Source organism: Symphalangus syndactylus, chromosome 3 (genome assembly GCF_028878055.3).
Source record: "Symphalangus syndactylus isolate Jambi chromosome 3, NHGRI_mSymSyn1-v2.1_pri, whole genome shotgun sequence".
NCBI classification, from domain to species: Eukaryota; Metazoa; Chordata; class Mammalia; order Primates; family Hylobatidae; genus Symphalangus; species Symphalangus syndactylus.
In genome coordinates, this window is record NC_072425.2 from 61,309,652 (window position 1) to 61,331,423 (window position 21,772).

The window sequence follows — 21,772 nt, forward strand, 5'->3', positions numbered from 1 at the left end:
AGGTCCTTCTTGTTTTGGCCAACTCCTGCTTTTAGGAAAGGAAGACTAAAATGACAGAGATATCTGGCTGGGTGCAGTGGTTCATGCCTGTAATCCCAGCACTTTGGGAGGCCAAGCCAGGTGGATCACTTGAGGTCAGGAGTTCAAGACCAGCCTGGTCAACATGGCAAAATCCCATTTCTACCAAAAATACAAAAATTAGCTGGGCATGCTGGTGGGTGCTGGTTGTCCCAGCAACTCGGGAGGCTGAGGCTGGAAAGTTGCTTGAACCTGGGAGGCGGAGGTTGCAGTGAGCCGAGATCGCACCACTGCACTTCAGCCTGGGTGATAGGGTGAGACCCTGCCACACACACACACACACACACACACACAAAGAGATATCTGCTTAGCCAATCAGATGAATCGAATCAAATTTAGAGCCTGAGATATCAGATTCATTTATTCAGCATGTATTTCCTGAGTCCCACTAAAAACAAGATGCTGTTGTAGGTACAAAGGATACACCATGAAGAAGGCTGACAATCCCAGCCTGCACTGCATTTACATCCCAGTGCAGGGAAAAGGTACAAAAAAGAAGTTTAGGGAGAGGTGCGGTTTTACACAGGGTGGCCAGGAAAACCCTTTCTACTAAGGTATTATTTGATGTTATGGTCAAAATCATAGCCAGATATATGCTCCATTCCCCACCTTCACAACAGAACAATAGAACAAGTAGTATCCTGATTTCCCAAATTTGCGTAATAATCAGTAAAAGGAGATGAAGATATGCAAATTATCATTTATTTTTCTTCTTTGTCTAAAGAGTTCTTATTTTGATCACCCGAAATGTTAGAACAGACTGATTGTCCTCTTCACAATGAGTGTCTTTGTAAATTTATGGTTCTCTGATACACTCTTCAACGTAACAAAGCTGAAAGTTTACTTCAATTTGATTCATAAAAAGACTACATACAGTATTTGGTTCAGTTGTCAGAGACCATGATGCATGTAAATGTGTGTGTGCACTAACGTGTGTATATATACACACACATATGTATACATGTTTAGATATACATACATTTATACACATATACCTACATATACATACATGCATATACACAAAACACGTATCTGCACCTACACATACACATACACACATGTATACACCTGCACATTCACGCATGCCCACTCATATACACATGTACACACACACACACACACACACAAATATGACTGAGTTCATCCAGTCATCAGGGAAAATAAAACAGATTTTTCCCTTGGCTCATAAATAATTCCCCAAGTCAGCCAACCTGCAGATGGTGCCTCTGCACACACGTGTGGTCTGACTTGTCATTTCTATTTGAAGGTCACTCTCCTTAAAGGTCATGTTCATTCCTCCCTTCCTGGCTGAGCTGTGTATTATTGGCTTTTGCCTCATCTAAAGAAGGCTTGAAAGTAAAAAGCCAATGAAATTATTTACATCATGCTCTCCACTCTCATATTCCTTTTCAGGAGTTGATTTCCAAATGAAAACCCTCATTGTGGATGGAGAACGAACAGTTCTGCAGCTCTGGGATACAGCTGGTCAGGAGAGGCAAGTGCATTCCGCAGCGCTATGGGCTATCCTGGGTTCGCATTAACAAGCCTTGCAGCCACTTGATGTTCTTCATACTCAAAATTCTATAATTGTAACATACTTTATAATTATATGCACAATTACATGTATAATTATACAGAGTATTATAACTTTAAAATGCTTATATTCTCGCACATCTCCTTCATTTACCTATGACTCCTGTGAGAAGAGGATCTTTAAGCTTCTTTTGAGCCGATGTTCAGTTGAGACAGAGAGTGCCCTTTGCTAACAAGAGAGGCAGCATTTTTGAGTGCAGTGGCAGCCTGAGGAACTCCATGGCTGTAGAACAATAAATGATGGAGAAGAGAACCAGTCAGCTCCCCTTGATTAAGGGCAGAGGCACAAATCACATAGCAGACTTGCATCTGGTGATGGCACCTTACCTTGCATTCATTACTGATAAGCAGAGCATTAAGCACAGATTTTAATCTTGTTTAACTCCTTGGGAACAAAATCTGTTCAATTGTTCAACCCATAAGTATGGGGTCCCTGCCTCTGTACCAGGCATTATTCAGCATGCTAAGATTCAGTGGTGGACAGACAGGCACAAATACCTGCCCCCATGGTGCTCATATTCTCTAGCAGACTGGGAATTTCAACATTTAAAAAATATTTGTGGTTGACATGACTGTATTTAAAATACTTATAAAATATTGCACTGGGTTTCGAGTTAGGGCACGTGTGTTGAGGTGTGCTCTTCCAGTGGTGAATCCCCTGACCCCTATGTATGTAAAGTCCTGGTATGTTACAGCGTTCCACACTGGTAGTTCCTCCACCCACCCACAACACTCCCTGACCACCACCACCACCAAAAATAAGTATTTTCTAGTTTGTATCTCCTTCCAGCCTCCTCTGTGTCCCACATGTGGGTTCTGGTAGCTTGTTGCTGAGGTTGAAATTTTTGGAAACTGTGCTCTCAACCTTGCCCTGGTTATGCTCTGGGGATTGTAGACATTCTTGGGGTTCTTTGATAGAGAGAAGGATTGGATTTTTTAAGTCAGTCACCCAGATTATCATCCTGTTACCTTTCACTGGGTCATTTGGGACCTTTGAAATGGCTATTTCTCAGTCATATATTGCAGTTAGAGTCTTCTCAATTGGGGTTGATTTTAGAAGATGAAAAAACAGTGAGTATAAAAGAGAAGAAGAATGAGGCAACACAAACTGACTGATTATGTGGTTTTCTCTTTCTCAGATTCAGAAGTATTGCCAAGTCTTACTTCAGAAAGGCAGATGGTGTTTTGCTGCTGTATGATGTTACATGTGAGAAAAGCTTTCTTAATATACGAGAATGGGTAGATATGATTGAGGTAAGAAATCACAATGGAGAAACAGAAAATTACATGAGGAAGTTTTAGGCCATCTTGGAAAATGCTGTTGCTCTTCTTTGTCAGAATGAACTTGATTAGGAACCATTGATCCAAGCCATCAGGAAGAATTGGATGCTACAGGCAGAACTGGCAGCATTCACCTCTTCCTCAGGATTTGGGCACATTTCCCTGAAGCCAAGGACACTAATGAAGGGAGCTTTGGGGAATAAAACTTCTAGGTTTTCTTATAGATGAAATCAGAATCCCATTGTAAGCAAGTAAACATCCAGGTAGTCTAGGAAGAAGCTATTACAAACAAGGAGACGATGTGGTTGGGTGTGTAGTGTAGTTGGGGGCATGTAGAGGCATCCACGGGCATGGGAAGTACAGCTGAAACACCACCTGGATATGAGTGTGCGTCAAGGTTCAAATTGTATGGGAGCTCTCTTCTCTTCTCAACCTTATTCTGGTAGTGATTTGGGATCTTTAGATGCCTCAAGGTACTACTGAAATACCAATTGGTATTTTAAACGTGGGCGTAGCTTCTGTGCTTTCTGTGGTTAAATAAGATGATATCTTTCACCTGAGGAACATTCCTGTCCTCTGGTTTCGTGGTAAATAATTTTTAAAAGTAGGAAATGATTTTGACCCCATTTAGCATGCTGCCAACAGTTATTAACATAACACTACAGTTCAAGCTATGGTTCAGCATGCTCTCTTGAAAAATAAAGTAGTGGCTAATACAAGTTTTCGAGTAAGTATATTATCTGTAATTTAAGAAGGCATTAAATTGTAGTAGTGACTGAACAGAGGACTGGTTGCTGTCTGATCTCAATTTAGCTTCTGGCATTATTGTTCTCTTTCTCACTAAAGAAGTAATGTGAGAAATGACTGATTGCAATTGGCAGTAAGACTTTGACTGTGATAAATAAATATGCACTCTGTTCTACCAACTTATCGTGATTTGAAATGATTGTAAACACAATGAAAGTGTGTTTACATTTATGTAACATTTTTACTTCACAAAATTTCCCTTGTTATAGTCATCTCTCTAGCATCTAAGAAATGAAATAAGAAACATATTATCCTAAGTTTTTATGAGAAACTTGAGGCCTAGAAAGCATAGGTAGCACTTGCTTAGAGTTATTTAGTGGTTAGGAATAGAATAGGGGCTCAAACCAAACCTCCTGATTCAACAGTGGTTGCTGTTTTAATAAAGCACCAGCGTGAGTAGAAGATTTCTTGAAGAAGCCTCTGATATCAAGAAGGAATCCCAAGGACTATAATTCCAGCACTTTGAGTAGTCAAGGCAGGCAGATGGTTTGAGCCCAGGAGTTTGAGACCAGTCTGGGCAACATAGTGAGACCCCATCTGTACAAAAAGTACAAAAATTACCCAGGCATGTTAGTATGGACCTCTAGTCCCAGCTGCTTGGGAGGCTGAGGTGGGAGGATCACCTGAGCCCCAGGAGATCGAGGCTGCAGTGAGCCGTGATTGTGCTACTGCACTCCAGCCTGAGTGACACAGCAAGACCCCCATCTCAAAAAAAAAGGAATCCCAAGGTATAATTAGTGCATAGAGGAGCGGTAGCTACTCAAGTGAACAAATGGAGATCCCTGGGATGGAACAGTAAGTCCAGAGAATAACAGATAACCCTAACTCATCCATACTTGTGTTTAAAATCCACAGCAAACCTGTTTTTTTGTTAACATTTTGGATTAGTCTTTATTTAAAATCTTTGGGTTATGCTCAAGAAAAGGAGGCACAAAAGGCAAGATCAGCCACAGTGAAATAACCCTTATGTAGAGTGGCCCACTGCCATAATTTGCAAAGCACCTTCATGCATTAAGTCATCTTTTCTGCCATTGGTATCACCTTTTCATAGGGTCTGAAAAGGAAGAAAACTATAGAATAGATGAATTCTTAAATTTGTTATGGATGAAAAATTACATACTACTAATGGCATTTGACTTTCACCTTAGAAAAAGAATGGGCACGGTGAAGTTTCTCCATGGCTTACTGCTTACTGTTTCTAATTTGAGGAACTCCTACAGGGACAGTTTATATGGCCACTGTAAATATGGGTGGAAATGAATGGTGTGATCACTGGGATAGGCCAGAGGATTGAGAAGCAGTAGACTGTCAGCAGTGAACAGACCCTCTGAATTAATAATCGATACACTTTGATGGAAAACTGCTGAATTAAAAAATCCTGTAATAGAATTATGGATAAAGTAAAATTATAGCCATTTATTTACCTGTTAAGAATATTTTATTGATTGAATATTTGAGTAAAAGCTGAATGGAGATACTTGAGGTGTAAGATCTCTTCCCAATTTTAACACATTCAAAACTATCTTTTGAGTACCTACCTGGTTCCTGTGTAGTAGTCTAGGTTCTCGGGATATATCTGTTAAGAAAACAGAGCCCTGTCCTTATGGAGCTTGTGTTCTAGTGGGGGAGACAGATGGGAAGCAGCAAACATAGATCAATAAATGAAATGATATGCTAGAAGGTGATAATGTTATAGAAACAAAACGAGAGCAGGTTGAAAGGCCGGACGATAAGGAAGTGGGCTGCAGTTTTCTTCAAGGTAGCCTTGCTGAGAAGGAGATAAATTTAAGTCAAAACTTGAAGGAGGTGCCCTTTACCTCTGTGGCTTTGAGAAGTCATTTAGATGCCTGGATTCTTGGGCTTACTGAAATGAATATTTGACTAATAACTTTCAATTTATGCCCCTCGCATCCTGAGATCATCAAAGAACACAATTAACTAGCACATTAATGAGTGAAGCAGCTAATTTTGGAGAGGGCCATTCATTCCCTTCTTTCCTTTGATTTTATTACACTCTGGAGCCTTCAGTCCAAGGAAAGTTGCCTGAAGAGAAAGGAAGTCAATTATAATTTCATGTTGAGGCACATTTTTTGATCCTGTTTCAGGAATAGCACCAAACCCAATGAGTACGCAGGTATCTTTATTCACTGCAAAGAGTAATTTCCACATGTTTTCATCAGGGCTGCCACTTCTCTTATTTAGGAACCAGAAACTTGTGTTTCTGTGCTAGTCAGGTTGTCTTCTTATATTCTCATCATAGCCTGCTGAGGTGGGATATGCCCTCATTCAGTCCTTCATTTTACAGACAGGGATACTGGAGTGGAAACCTGCAGAGACTTGCCTGACCTCACACAGCCAGTGGGTCCAGCTGGTGGAGGGCTGGGTCTCAGACTTGTCTGCCACACTCGTCTCACATTCCATGAGCTTCACTGTGACTGTGGGACCCTGTGACAATTGCATAGGCTGACATGGGAGACTTATCTTAGAATCCATTACTTTGAAAGATTGGTACTTGACTCTTTCTTAGAAAAATGTTGACCTTCAGGACTTCTATATTTTGCTTTTGTTGTAAACCAGAGAGCAGTGAGTGTGGAACTTCCAAACTCCCTTTTTGTTTTATTATAGCTGAAAAATTACTGTGTGTTTTATATAACTGTAATAATGAACTTGACTTGTGATCACTATTGTTTGAAGTAACAGTTGTAGAAAATTATGTGGGTACCATAGCCAAATATGATTCTGTGGTCATGCCTTTTGAGTTTATATTGGCTTGTAGTGCTCTGTATGCTAGAGATAAGAAATTAACAGATATGTATTTCCTTTGCCATAAAACTAATTAATCCCAGTGCCTTTTAGCCTTTTCATTAACCTAAGGATGGGGCATTATATAAAGGCAAGGGTTATGGAGTTAGTTTGGACCCAGGCCCTGACCCTTATACCTTCTTATTTAACCTCTCTGAATTTCAGTTTTCTCTTCCATAAATGGGAAGATGTATGGCTGTTTTTAGAGATACTTTGAGGTTTAAAGACATCCTCTATATAGGATTTGGCACAAAGGGGGCAAAGGAAAATGGTAATTGCTGTTGCTGTTGTTCTGTGGTCATTGTAATGTGTCCAGTGTTTGATGTGTGCCCCATTTTTTTTTCTTCCTGGCAGGATGCAGCCCATGAGACTGTTCCCATCATGCTGGTAGGAAACAAGGCTGACATTCGTGACACTGCTGCTGCAGAGGGACAAAAATGTGTCCCAGGGCACTTTGGAGAGAAACTGGCCATGGTAAGAGTGAGGATGCCTCAGAATTGGAAGAGAACATAGGGGTTTAATGGCTTTGAAGTCAGTGGCCTTTCACTTTTGTCTACCTTTGCTTGAGAGGTCCTTTGACAAACCTCCCCCATCTGAGGCATCTGTCCTTAACACAGGCAGAACTACCATGACTCCCACCTCTTTTATGCCAAGGATTAAGTCCCTTGGGAAAATAAAACAATCACATAATCATTTTCTCCCATTGAATATCACTGACAAAAAGGAGCCTAAATAATCCCATCATCTTCCTCCTCCTCTCACCTAGTTCCCCAACCTTCTCTAGTCCTGGAATCCAAGTAAAGGAAGAAAATGGTGTCCTATTTTGAAAAGATGGCTTTGGTTTCAGAGGGTTATAATGCCAAAGGCAGAAGATGGTACAGTGTCTCACCTGTGTGGAAGGGAATTGGACGACTTCTTTTCTTCTCTAAGATTTGTGTTTAGTTGATATAAAAAATCATTCCCATACACAAATGCATATGCATTTTGGGGTATGCATTTGTATACAGGAATAAACTCATTCCTATTCAGATTGTTGTCATGGGCATTGTTTATTCTCCCATCAGTGTCATCTGTCATCATGTCAGAATGCTACCTGGCTCTGTTATGACCTGTCTTATTTATAAAAGTAGTCAGATGCACTTTGGGTCAAATAAATTCATACTGCAGCAGTCTGATTTGATGTTGATAGTGTTGTCTGTCGTCAGCACCAGGAAAGGACTACTCTGTAGCATATGTACGTGAACTTCAAAAAGAAGTTTCAGTTTTAATATTTTAAGCTGGAATAATCGTTCTTGTTTTAAAATATAGAACTGCAAACCAAATGTGATAAATGTCAAAACTAGGCAATGAAATGCAGAAGAGATTCATTCAACCCATATTTATTGGTATCCACCATGTAACAAACACTTCATTATGTGCTGGGCCAAGAGCAGAGAACAAAGCAAACAGTCCTTGCACTCATATTGTTTACTATCTGAGGGAGACAGATGTTAAACTTGTGAAATCCACATGCTAGACACGGTCTCACACAGCCACTTTGAGATCTAGTTATTCTTGGGTGCCTGCCAGCTTTATTCCCTCTCCATGGTTTCGCAGAGTTCCCAAAGTTTGCTTCCTTATGCATCTCTTGACCTCCACAGTCCTGCGTCCTCAAAGGCAGTCTCTGTTTCACCCCATATCATCCTGGATATAGAAGTCAACACCGGCACTGACGGTTTCTACCAGAAATGCATTTACTTTGTGGTATTTGCAGATTTTCTATGGATTTGTGGGCCTATGGGTAAAGGTCCCATTGTGGCATTTTCCCCCATTTCCTGGCTTTTCTCATTCTCCCTGTTCTACAGCAAGTGTCACCTCCTTCCCTTGTCCCACACAGGACTGTTTAACCCACACCTAGGCCCACAACACTTAGTTCTCCTTTATTAAGAGAAAATGTCTGCAACTAGTCAGATAGGCACACAAAAATAACTTGAGCAATTATAATTGTGGCAATTGCTGTGCATGAGGATCGCAGAGTGCTATGAAAGTTTATAATGGGAAGTCCTAATACAAACTTTTCAGGGTTAGGAATGACTGAATCTTAACTTCAAGGAAGGATTACCTAAAAATCCCAAAAGTAGGTAGGTGTCAGACTGGTGGAGGGTGGAGGGAACCTAGGTGATGGGAAGAGTAGGTGCAAAGGTCCCAAGGTGGGAAGGCTTTGCCGACACTGGAGAATTAGAGGAAGGCTGGGGAAACTGCAGCTCTGTGAGTGAGGGGGGATGAGTGAGGTGGGAGGTGAAGCTCAGAGCTTGCCTGGGGCCACGTGAAGCTGGGCCTCATTGGCCCTGGAAAAGCATTTTCATATTACCTAAAGACAAACAGGAGGCATTGAAAGGTTTGAAGCAGGAGAGTGACATGATATCATACGCACTATGGCTGGGAGGTTGAATAATAGAGAACTAGAACGTGTCCATTGGTTTCAGCAAACATGGAGGCTGCTGGATCCAGAAAGGAAAAGTTAGCAGGAAGGAGGGTGTGTTAGCTGCTGGCCAAGAGGAAACAGACTCTTGATGGACATTTAATTCCTGAGTGGTTACATTGAACTCATTTTTATCTGTCTCGGAATATTTGATAAAGAACATTTGGTAGCATGTGTTTTGACTGTTGGAAATAAAAACCTTAAGACATGAAATGTTCTGTTTTTTAAATGTCAAGTAAAAGTCCTCCAACTAGGAACTGCTCCTGGAGTAACTATGCTTAAACCATTTTCTTTGTAAGTGCTGAACTCTGAATTCAGTTTCTTAGCTATTACTCTTAGCCTGCTCAGTAGGAACATATTTTTATTTTGCTGATTTTAAAAGCTAAAATTTCAGGAAACTCAATGAAGGGCTTCATTTAATTGTGTGTATTTCTTTTCTACAGACGTATGGGGCATTATTCTGTGAAACAAGTGCCAAAGATGGTTCTAACATAGTGGAAGCTGTTCTGCACCTTGCTCGGTAAAGTTTGGGAAAATGGATGTAGGATTGAATTTTCACTTGTTGCATATGTCACATTTCTTGTCCATAATGTGCAGATAGAATATATGCAGGAAAACACTCTCTTATCTGTCAGTCATGGTGGGAGAAATAAATATGTGGATATTATAAAAACTGGCAACGTCGCTGTCAACACTGGCAAAATATCTTTACTGCCAAACAAAAAAGGTACATCTGAGGTGTCGCTGACATTTCTGAAAAATGTCACCACAAAGCTAATAGTTGATGTGTATGAATCATTTCCAGAAAGCAGATTTTATACGCAAGGGACTATTATGAATACAACTGTCTGTTATGATATTTTCCCGGGCAAAAGGGGAAAAAGAAACAAAGCAAATTGTATGTCATGCCAGTTAGAAACACTTTGTCAGAATTATTACCCAGGTAATTATTAAGCTAAGGCAATAGCGTTAATAATAAATAGTATTTTGGATGTACAATAGAATGAAAATGGCATCATTAAAGAACTTGGATATAAATGTATGTGTTTTAATCCTTGAAGTAATTCTTAGGAAATAACATTATACATTAGATTTTTCCCACCTACCTAGTTTTCTGCCATAAATGAAAAGATTATTCTTTCCTGGCCTAGAGGGATTAAATATCAAAAAAGGAAAAAAACCAAAATGTGCATTACAAATTTCAGAGCAATCATCTTTAATTGCAGACAAAGTTAAAATATAACTTTAGGCATGTCATTCTTTTTCTGATTATTTGTAAGGTTTTATAAGAATCTTAATTTTAGTATGGTAATTGGCCTCTTCTGCTAGTGAACATTGATAGTTAAAATACTTTGCAATATCTTTAATGCTGTTTTTCAATTAATGACTTAGGGCCAGGTGCAGTGGCCCACACTTGTAATTCCAGCAGATCTTATTGGTTTCAGCAACATGGAGGCTGCTGGATCCAGGAAAGAAAAGTTAGCAGGAAGGAGGATGTGTTAGTTGATGGCCAAGAGGAAACAGATTCTTGATGGACATTAATTCCTGAGTGATTATTTTTATCATTTTTATGAGAGGCAAGGCAAGAGGATCACTTGAACCCAGGAGTTTGAAACTAACCTGGGCAACATAGTGAGACCTTGTCTCTATTTAAAAAAAGATACACACACACACACACACACACATATACACACACATACATACACATATATACATTAATGACTTGGCATTTATAGTGCTTAATAAAATAGAGTTCTATTAATAGAATGTTTGGACTAGGGCCGCGGAATAAACTATTGCCCTCACTTAAGAGAATCAGGAAATGGACTTTGGGTGTCCTGCTTGGCATTAGTTTGTGGCAGGCTTGGCAGATGCCCTGTATTCACACTCAGAGTCTTTGAACATTTCCCTCTTTGACATCAGTCCAGGAGAGATAGCCACCTCCCCCTACAACGCTGGAAATCATTTTTGTTTAAAGCAAAAACAGTGCTAACCTTGAATGTGACCTAGCACATTTTTTCCTTTTGCATTAGGCTGTTTTGTGCATCTCTATAAAGAAATACCCGAGACTGCAATTTATAAAGAAAATAGGTTTAATTGGCTCATGATTCTGCAGTCTTTATAGGAAATTTAGCGCTGACATCTGCTTGGCTTCTGGTGAGATCTCAGGGAGTTTTTACTCTGGTGGGAGGTGAAGGGGAGCCAGTGTGTCACATGATGAGGGAGCAAGGAGAGGGGAGGGGCTACACTCTTTTAAACAACCAGATCTCCTGTGAACTCAGAGCGAGAACTCACTTATCACCAAGGGATGGAGCTATGCCATTCATGAGAGATCCACCCGCTTGATTCAATACCTCCCACGAGGCCCCACCTCTAATACTGAAGGTCAGATTTCCACATGAGATATGGAGGGGACATACCTCCAAACCGTTTCATCTTTTAAAAGAAAAAAAAAAGTGAATATTTGAACACATATACATTCAACTAAATTAGATGGGTTTTTTTTTTTTTTGGATGTTTGTTTGTTTATTTTTGGCTGTGAATAGTAGGAGAATCATGAGCTAATATCACATTTGTGGAAAAAGTCAGAGTAAAACTTTTATCTATCAGGTTGAATAACAGATTCCACACACTTCTGGGTGCACAGGGAACACCAGCTATTTTGGCTAAACGAGCTACATTCAGTAAAGAGGGGAGAGTTCAGTAAAATGCAGAATTAGACTTCACTAAAGATCAAATTAACTGTTGAATTGTCAGGTTTTTACTTTTCAAATGGTTGTGTTGGTGTTTTATTCATATGTTGCTGAGAACTGCTGGATGGAAGTGATATAGTTGCTGGGGCAGATGGCGGTGGGGAAGGGTCTGCAGGTCTTTGGAGCATCCCTGGGATGCCTTAGCCTTGGTCAGCGGAACACTGCATTGCTGCTCCCACGCAGCGGTAACAGATGCAGCAGGTCAAGCCTTGCATGTGGTTACTGGCTGCTCCCTAGCATATTGGAGGATTATGGTGTCAGGAGGCTCAAAGTCCATTCTTAAATCTATTTCTAAATAGCTATGAGGTCTTGAACAAGTCCCTGTCTTTCTTTTGGCAACTCTAATCTGTAAATGAGGGAGGGGCCTAAAGGAAATGATCTCAAAGGTCCTTTCTAATTCTAAGAGCCTATGACTCTGTATATGACAGTCTGTACTCCACCGAATATCTTAATCACTGTTTAATGCTCGGTTGTCTTATGGGGTCATATTAAAGTTAAATGGCTCCAAAGTGCCCCGGTGAAGAATCGATTCTCTTTATTATGTCATAAAGATGGGAGAAGCTGTAAGTTTCCTGTGCCTTTCTCCCCGTCTCCTCCTGTGTGGCATGTTGGGTCAGCCAGGTGTTGGCCCTGCTTACAGTGAAGCTTAGACACTACCTTGTGTGTGTTTACTTAAAACAACTGGTATGCAAAAACATTTTGATAACTAGGTTATTTCAGCTGCATAATGGATAGGTTATAGTTATTTTAAAAAGCTTTAGACAAGTAAAGAAATCAGATAAGCTTCTTGCGAATCATTTATCATAGAGGTTTTTGTTTTATTGTTATTGCATTATGGCCTGGCTTTGGGCTTCTAGTGATGTTAGTGATGTGTTAAATATAAAAATTATAAATAAAGCAAACATATGAAGACTTTAATTGCTTTATACTTAGCCTTCGGATTGGCTTCTCAAAGTACTCAACCCTTAAATGGAAATGTTATAGTCTCCACAGGTAAAATTATCATTTGTTGAAGTTTTACAACCTTGGGAAATTTATGTATAATGCAAAACATGTATGTTCTCAATTTAGATTTCATAGGGTGAGATCATATAATGTCATAAAACTAGGAGAAGGTATGGGTTTGCACTGTCTGAAACAATTTATTTTTAAAAGGAGGCCATAAATATTTGGTTAACAACCTGAACTACTCTGCATTTTCTTAGAAAATCTCTCAATCCCAGGAAGAGTTTCTCCTAGAAATGCAATTTCCGTATAGTGCTGATAGGTCATCGTTCATAACCACTGTCCCATTAGTAAGTAAATTTGCCATCACCAGAACCACAGGCTTTAAACATTTTGCAGTAGATTCAAGTTCAAGAGGCATTTAATTATCAACTGCCTGAAATTGGAGAAAAACACAAAAAACTTAAGCTGATGTACCAGTTCAACATCAGAGCTGAGCCCATTGGGTGTAAATCTTTCCATAAGACTGAGTCATTTAAACTGCAGTTGTTAAGCATATGGTAGATTTTGGTGAGCCCTAATTTTCCCAGCCTTAAATCTGTTTCAGATGTTTGGAATTATATCTTTATAATTTCCTTAAAGTGGAGCATGCCTGCATTTTTGGCTGAAGGCCAGATGAAAATGTGGGTATATACTTTCCCCCTTAATATTTGCTTTCAGGTTCAATAATGTCTGCATTATGGGCACTTAGCATGTGCATAGCCCCATGCTATGTTCAATAGAGACATCAAGGGATTTAAAGACTGGCCTTGCAATTTAATATTATAGAAAAAAAAAATGACAATATATGACCAGGCAGCTACATGGTACGTAGCTGATAGAGGCCATTGGATCTACAAGAAGAGAGAGATATGAATTGTTCAGTGAAGATATTATGGTTATTGTATCCATTTTACAGATGAGGGAACTGGAAATTAGAATACTTAATCAGCTTGCTCAGTGACACAGCCAGTAAGTGGCAATGTGAGGACTCTTCACCATCAACCTGGATCACTGGCTTGCTGCTTAAATGTTGGTAATCTCAGGGTCTCCGACTGTCCTCTCTTTCTTTTCACTCTCTGCCTAATGTCTTCCATCCACACAGCTTCTGGAACCATCTTTAACTGGTAACTTCCAGTTTTTGTATTTTTAACCCCTCACCTCTTTTTAAAATTCCATAAGCAGAGAGTGAACCCCCTACTGGCAGCTCCATAGCCATGGTGACTCTGCATATCCAAATCCTAGTGTGTTCATGTGGTTTTAAACTTGTTCCTCAATCTGTATTACCTTTCTCAGGAATCTACCAAAATTATAATTAAACAGTAGTCACCTGGAGTCAGTCTTGATTCCTTTTCTCTTTTGCTTCACCCCTTGCTTCCAGTGGCTTCTGAAGGTCGTCTTTCAGTTTTTTGAATCCATGCATTTTTCTCGCTTTCTCCCTTTTTCTGCTTTGGTTCAGGCCTCAAAATTCCCTACCTGGGTTAGTGCAAGAATTTCTGCCTCAGAGTTTCTCTAATATCAGGTCATCCTCTACCATGTAATCAGGTAATCTTTATAAATAAAGATCCAGTTAATATTTACTTTCTTGCATCCAACCCCACATTGATGTCTTACCAACAACACAGAGTCCCAGCTCCTTAGCATGTGGCTGATAGCCCATCACAGCCTGATATGGTTTGGCTGTGTCCCCACCCAAATCTCAACTTGAATTGTATCTCTCAGAATTCCCATGTGTTGTGGGAAGGACCCCGGGGGAGGTAATTGAATCATGGGGGCTGGTCTTTCCTCTGCTATTCTCGTGATAAGTCTCACGAGATCTGATGGGATTATCAGCGGTTTCCACTTTTGCTTCTCTCTCATTTTTCTCTTGCTGCCACCATGTAAGAAGTGCCTTTTGCCTCCCTCCATGATTCTGAGGCCTCCCCAGCCACGTGGAACTCTAAGTCCAATTAAACCTCTTTTGGTTCCCACTTTTGGGTGTTTTTATCAGCAGCGTGAAAACGAACTAATACACAGCCTGACCTCAACTACCTTTCTGGTTGAATTTCTATCTCTTTTTCCCAAATGAATGATAATCTATAGAGACAGCAAACTTCATCCAATCAGGCCAAGCTCTTATGCCTCTGCCTTTCTGCATGCCATTCCCTGCACCTAGAATCTCCTTTTCTATTCTTTCAAAAGGTCTCTCCAATGTCAAAAGTTTCTATGAAGCCCACAACACATCTGTGGGCACAGAGTGCATCTGTGGTAGCTGCTGTCTCAGGACCACGAAATTATTTATTTAGACATCTGACTCTCCCTCAAAGCTCACTAGCTGAAGGTCCCAGAGCCTGGCATAAGTTTGGCATTTATTCAATGACAGAATGACCGAGATTTTGCATTTGGAAGTTGTGTTAATCTTCCGTTGTCCTTGTAACAAACTCCCACAGATGTAGAGGCTTAAATAATGCAAATTTATTATCTGACAATTTTGGAGGTCAGAAGCCTGAAATGAGTCTTCCCAGGTGTTAGGGTTTGAATTGTGTCTCCTCTTTCTTCTCCTGAGTCTCTGTTGCCTCATCTGTGAGGTGAGGGTAGTACTACTCACCCATCTCCTGTCGGGTGTATGTGTTTGGGGTATATATCAAATATAAAAAACATGTATATTGCATTCATCAGCTGGCCTATAGCTAGAAAGAGTTTATTTTTTCCCCTGCTGAGATGTCTTCTTTCCAACTCATAGTGCAGTGGATTTTGAAAGGTAGGATTTATTGGCACCTTCTACAGCTATGCTGGGCAGTTTGGTAACCACTAGCCACTCACAATGTGGCTAATCCAATTCCGATGTGCTGTATGCATTCAATATAGACTGGATTTTGAAGGCCTTCTAAACATTATCTCATTAATAGTGTTTTTATTGACCACATGCCGAAATGACAATATTTTTGCTATACTGAGTTAAATAAAATATATTAATAAAATTAATTTTACCTATTTCTTTTTACCTTTAAAAAATCTGGCTACTAAACAATTCAAACTGACGTGTATGGATCCCATTGTATTTCTGTTGAGCAGTATGGCTCTGCTGGAGACACACAGATTCCCGGTAGTTTCAGTTAAGTGCTTCATCATAAACCATCCCAAAACTTAGTTGCCCAAAACAACAACCATTTTTTATTTCTCACAATTGGCAGAGGTGGCTGGATGTCAGCCGGAAAGTTTCTCGACTGCTTTTGCATGATTATCTCCTATGTTTGCAGTCAGATGGCCACCAGGGCTGTGGCTCGGGCTGGATGTCAGCCACCAGGGTGCTTCTCGTGGCTTCATTCCATGTGGCATCTCAGTCCCCAGGGCCACTCTGGTGGCCTCTCTCCATTGAGGAACCCTGGACTTCAAAAGGGGTAGAGATTGATGCAGCCCTGCATTATAAACACTTGGGCTTAGACGCCACAGAATACCATTTCCTCCATATTCTATTGGTCAAAGCAGGTAGAGAACCAGCTCTGACCAAGAGGGTAGGGAATCAAACCTTCACCTCTTGATGGGAGAGGCATCAGGCTCTGACAAGGAAGGGCAGAATTATTTGGGGCCATCTTAGGGAGGCACTCATCTCGCCCGCAGAGATAGCCATTCAGCTTGTCTAAGGTGAGACTTCTGGTCTTCATATTTCACAAGCATCCCCAGTGGCTGCGCCTGGAAGGATACTTCCCTAGGGGGTTTTCATAAGATCTTGGAGAGTAAGACATTTTTTTGTGAGTCTTGCCTCTAGCAGTTAATACTGGAAGAAACTTACGATGACAGAAAAGGATGGTGGTAAATCCATTGTTACCTTCATGATCGTGTATAATTAAAGGATGGTTATAAAATCACCATTGCTTTTGTTAAGCTCAGCAACCATTACATGAAGCTGGAAACCAGGTTCCAGAGTGTTAAGGAGCAAGCTGTGTGTATCACAGGTTCTGCAGCATCCTGAAACCTCAGAAGAGAGTGAGGGGAGGCGGGTGTGTGTGTGTGTGTGTGTGTGTGTGTGTGTGTGTGGCCTTGTACTCAGAAAACAGGTGCTGGAGCCAGCCTGTGTGGTTTGAATCCCACTTCTGTAGTCATGTGACCTAAGGGAACTGTCTTAAGTTCTTTTGCCCTCATTTCCTCACATACAAAATGGGGCACAGCAAATTTATATGGTTCTTATGAAGATTAAGTCAACACCTATAAGGCATTTAAAACAATGTCTAGAAGGCCATGCAGACACTCAGCATGGCTATTTTTATTTCTACAGAACCGTCTGTGGCTTATTTTTTATACCTCAGTAATCCTCTCTCTCTCTCTCTGTCTCTCTCTATCTCTCTCTCAGAGAAGTGAAAAAGAGAACTGACAAGGATGACAGCAAATCCATTACCAATCTAACAGGGACCAATTCCAAAAAGTCACCACAGATGAAGAATTGTTGCAATGGCTAAATCCCAAACATCCTTGGCCTGCGAAGTCTTCATTTCCAGAATACTGAATTTGTGTTACTTATTTGGCTCGTAACAGAGTGGCACATCCTACTGACACTGTCATATGGAGAGTTACAGTGCAGGAAACCTGAATCCTGCTCTCAGGTCCCTCTGGAACTTTGGTTCTTCTTTGTTTTGTCTCAGTGAGTGATTTGGGCCCTCTGGTTAAATAGACTAGTCATGTCCTTACAGGTCTTAAAAGATAACATGTAAATGTTTTTAAAATGGTAAAAAAAAAAAAAAAAATCACATGCTCAGATCAAAGCTGTAGAGGAAACTGACATAATTAGATTCATGTGGTAGCTGAATTAGGTTACCCACAAAGTCAGCATTTAAATATTTGATACTAAAGTTCTAGTAAGAAAGGGTTCTCATCCTAACTTTGCTGTTAACTGGCCTTGTGACCTTGGACATGTCACAAACCCATGTCGGATCTGTTTCTTCATCTGTAAAATGCGCAGCTTGCCCTCAAAGGCCTTGCAGCCCTTGGCACCTCAGACTCTGTGGGAAGCAGTAGGAAGGAGAGTGTGGTGGCCCACAGTTAATAATAAGAACTGTGGTTATTCCTGCTTTTTTAATATTGGAGTATTGATTTTTCTCACTTCTGAAATAAGGACAGAATTTGATAAAAAAATGGAAACAGAAACATCTGTTTTTTTATGTATAAAGAAACATGTTTGAGACAAAAATAGTTGTATATAAAAGAGGATATTTCGTAATATCAGAATAGTTACAAAGCCCATTGTTTAAATTTGATGTTAAAAATTCTAATGAAAACATGGAAAGCCACATACTGCTGAAAGCACAGTGCCCAGGAAAGTTGTCACTCTTCACTTAAGGGAGTGGTTGCCAGGGGCTGAGAAAGGGAGGACGGGGAGTGACTGCTAATGGGTATGTGGTTTCTTTGGGGGATGATGAGAATGTTCTGGAATTGGAATAGTGGTAATAGTTGCATAACTGTTTGAATATACTAGGAACCACTGAATTGTATACTTTGAAAGGGTGAATTTTATGGTTGTGAATTATCTCACTAAAAAAATACTAGTACTTAGAGTGATTTAACATTTTGCAAAATTTTCATTTTTGTATCCCTGCTGATTTCAAACCTTCCCATGGTTTAGAAGCATAACCTGTAATGTAATGCAAGTCCCCTAACTCCCTAGTTGCTAACATTAACTTCCTTAAGTAATAATCAATGAAAGAAATACTATGCATGGTTTTGAAATAATGTCTCTAAAAGAGGAATCGCCATTAGGAAAGGTGAGTCAGGATCCTTTGTTTCATGTGACTAGTGGCTTATCATCACCAATGACCTGGTTGGGCCTACTCTCCTTCCAGAACCTGCATTGCTTCCCAGACCTCCCCACTGAGATGCCTCTAAGAGCCAAAGGAGTCAACACCTGAGCCTAGGGTGGGGCTACAACAAAAGATTCTGATTTACCTTCATCTCGGTCCAGGCCCCAAGTAGCTTGCTGAAGGAACTTAAAAATAGCTGTTATTTATTGTATTATATAAGCTAAAAACATTTATGTATGTTGAATCAAAACAATTCCATGCAGCAGTCTTTTTTCTGTTCACGGCGTTTGTGATAGAACCTTAAATTCCGCAAGCGTCAGTTTTTTTAAAAATGGTAATTGACCAGATAGTTACAGGCAAAGATTATAAATAGCTACAACATCATTTAACTTTTATAAACATGCCTTCTCCCTATTGAAGACATCTGATATTTTTGCTGGAAAGTTGGATCTATCCTCAGTAACTGTACCATGAATTCCTGTTTCCTGGTTCCAGAAAAAGAAAAGATTACATTTCTAATCATAAAAAATGTCTTGCCTATGGGAAATTTTTCAAAATAAGGAGGGGTACTATTTATGTGGCATGGCAAAACTTTTGTTTTGCCATGGCTGTTTGTCTTAGTGGCATCTTTTGATGAGATTGGCTCTGATATATATAGATGCTGATATATGGGACACATGTTTAGGTTTTGGTACAGTTGCACAAAACTGTGTTAGTTTATATGTTACTGTGTTGCCTTTATTTATTCTCTCCAAAGTGTCTCTTTATATTTGTTTTACAATCTGTAAAAGAGTATACCATAATACAGAAGTATTTTCGTAGTCTTTACCTCTGGATTGTCCTGTCAGTATACCCAAGTTGATGAGATTACACCAGTGCCTTTGATGGTCAACCAATTGTCTAACTATTTGAGCCCTGATAAATATTTTGGTAACATAATCCAAATTAGAGACTTAGAGCTCTAGTTAGCAATCGTGTTTAAAGAGAAGCTTCTTAAAGCTCTGTATGCTGCAGTGCTGGGAGATCATGATTATTACCAACGTTTTGATTTCATGAAGGTATTCTCAAATTTAAAGCACATTATCAGTAAGAACAAAAATATTTAATGTTTTTATCTTAGACTTAACTTGATACGTTTGCATATTACTATGGAAGTTATTCACCTTGTCCCTGTTTTTCTTTAAGAGATTTTAAAATCACAGTTATACCACAGCCCTTTTTTAAATGTATCCTGATACATTGTAAAATATTTTAATTTCATTGTGGAAAATAATTTGGATAAGGAGATATTTTTCACTGTTAACTTTTAGCCCATGCATTTTCATAATTTATTTTTTTCACTTGCTGCTTTATATGACATGTGTGACGTTTGATTATTTAATACTTGATGTGATTTGCATAAACCCAAGTTGCACAACCCTCCTGCTGAAGATAAAATTGAGGTTAAAGATAAAGATTTATTTTCATATTTGTATAGTGATCGGCTTCAGAGTGATGGTTTTTGTGGGCTTTTATTGTATGTGTGTGTAGAAATTTCATATGTATATATTAAGTAGGCCTCTGAGTATTGAATAATTGTTTTATGATTTTGATTTATATGGTTTACATTTTCATTGTGTGGGCCATATTTCGTTTATACTGTTTATTTTTCTTCAAACCATTAATAATTATACCATAAAGTGTAATTTTTATAGCAATACAAATGTCTAAGGAACTACAAATATTTTCTACGTTGTAAATTCAATAAAGCTTGCTTCCTTTGGCCTTTTGAGTGTTTCCTTCAGCTTTACTGCAGATATCCCTGAAGTAATTTTAATTCTAGGATGTACCTGCCTGATCCCATATCTCTAAAACACTTGTCTTTTCTGGCCATGGCAAGCCGAGTGTTGGGAGAGAAGAATGCACGCCTGGTATTCAGTGCTGTGGCACAGACAAGTCATCCTGGCCAACAGGGCAACAGGTAGACCAGCTTGGGGCAGGACAGCCAGGAATAGTGAGGCTTCTGTAGAAGAATGTCAGTGCTCTGGCCATCCTCATGTCCTCTGAGTAGTTAGACCTTTTCTCTGACTCTCACCCCTTTCTTTCTACCCCCACATTCCCATGCACCCCAATAGGCTGAGGCCACCTGCCCTCACTCCTGTAGTACCTTTTAAAATGTGTCAACATCCTTGTTGTCCTTTTACTTATTACATAGACAGATGCCCCATGCCCTTAGCCACTTTGTCTACTGCCACCTCCCTTTTGTTGTGTGCAGTGCTTGATACTTTAATCATCCTAATTGTTGAATGGATGGTCAAAGAATTAACTGGTTAAATAAGGTAGGCTTTGCAAAGAGTGTCTGCCAACACCCACCACCAACACATACACATAGACACACGTACCTGATGATGGTGGACAAGATAAGTAAGAGGCAGTATAATGTCCATGGGTATGAGCTCTGAGGCCAGCCTGCCTGGTTTGAACCTGGCCTCAGACGTAGTAGGGTAACTATGAGCAAGGGACTTAACCTCTGTGTATCCCAGCTTCTTTATTTGTAAAATAAGAATGATAACAGTACCTTTCTTGTGGAGTTGTTCTGAGAACTAAATGAGTTAATGTATGTAAACAGCTTGAATCATGCCTGACACTTTGATTGCCCTCAATTAAAAAAACAAACAAAACATTTTGCAGCACCATTGGCTGCACCGGTCTTGTTCAAGACCCTGGGTATGGCCACCAATGAGTAACAGAACTCCAAGAGTATGCTAGGTCACATGGGGGATAGAACGTTTTAGAGGATTCTCTTTGACATAAGTTCATTGACTACCTTCCATGTACATTCTTGGTGTTTCAATGGACACAAAGTTGGGGTATCATATAGGATAGGTTATTGTGTAGGGTGGATTAACAGAGGAGGAAACAATTGAGGAGAGAGGTCTGAAAGTTAGAATGGAAAAGTGTGAATGGAATCACGATTAGGGTAGGATCTCCATTTACTAATGGCTGCTAGGATCAAGTAGTGGAAGGAATGAGGAAAATATTGGAGCCTGACTGGGATTTTGAATCTAAATGATAGCAAAAGTGGTAGTGGGATAATGGAATTCTCTAACTAAATGGAAATCGAACTTTATAATATGACTAATAGCTTGTTGAAAAAGAAAGATTGCCCATAGATACATCCCCAAATCCACACAATGGGAATGACTCCTCAGGAAAGCATATCATTTTGCAAGATTTAAAATAAAAAGAACAACTTTTCTTTC

At 39.8% G+C, this 21,772-nt stretch overlaps 1 protein-coding gene across 1 annotated transcript in view; it reads left to right on the plus strand.

Moving 5' to 3' along the window:
- RASEF (RAS and EF-hand domain containing) overlaps positions 1-20,292 on the plus strand; it is a 77,205-nt gene extending 56,913 nt beyond the window's left edge. The window contains exons 13-17 of the mRNA XM_055272138.2: positions 1,492-1,573; positions 2,811-2,925; positions 6,916-7,035; positions 9,466-9,542; positions 17,090-20,292. Of these exons, the coding sequence (XP_055128113.1) occupies positions 1,492-1,573; positions 2,811-2,925; positions 6,916-7,035; positions 9,466-9,542; positions 17,090-17,195 (500 nt within the window). The 3' untranslated portion in view covers positions 17,196-20,292. The remainder of the gene's footprint in view (positions 1-1,491; positions 1,574-2,810; positions 2,926-6,915; positions 7,036-9,465; positions 9,543-17,089) is intronic.
- The last annotated feature ends 1,480 nt before the right edge of the window (positions 20,293-21,772 follow it).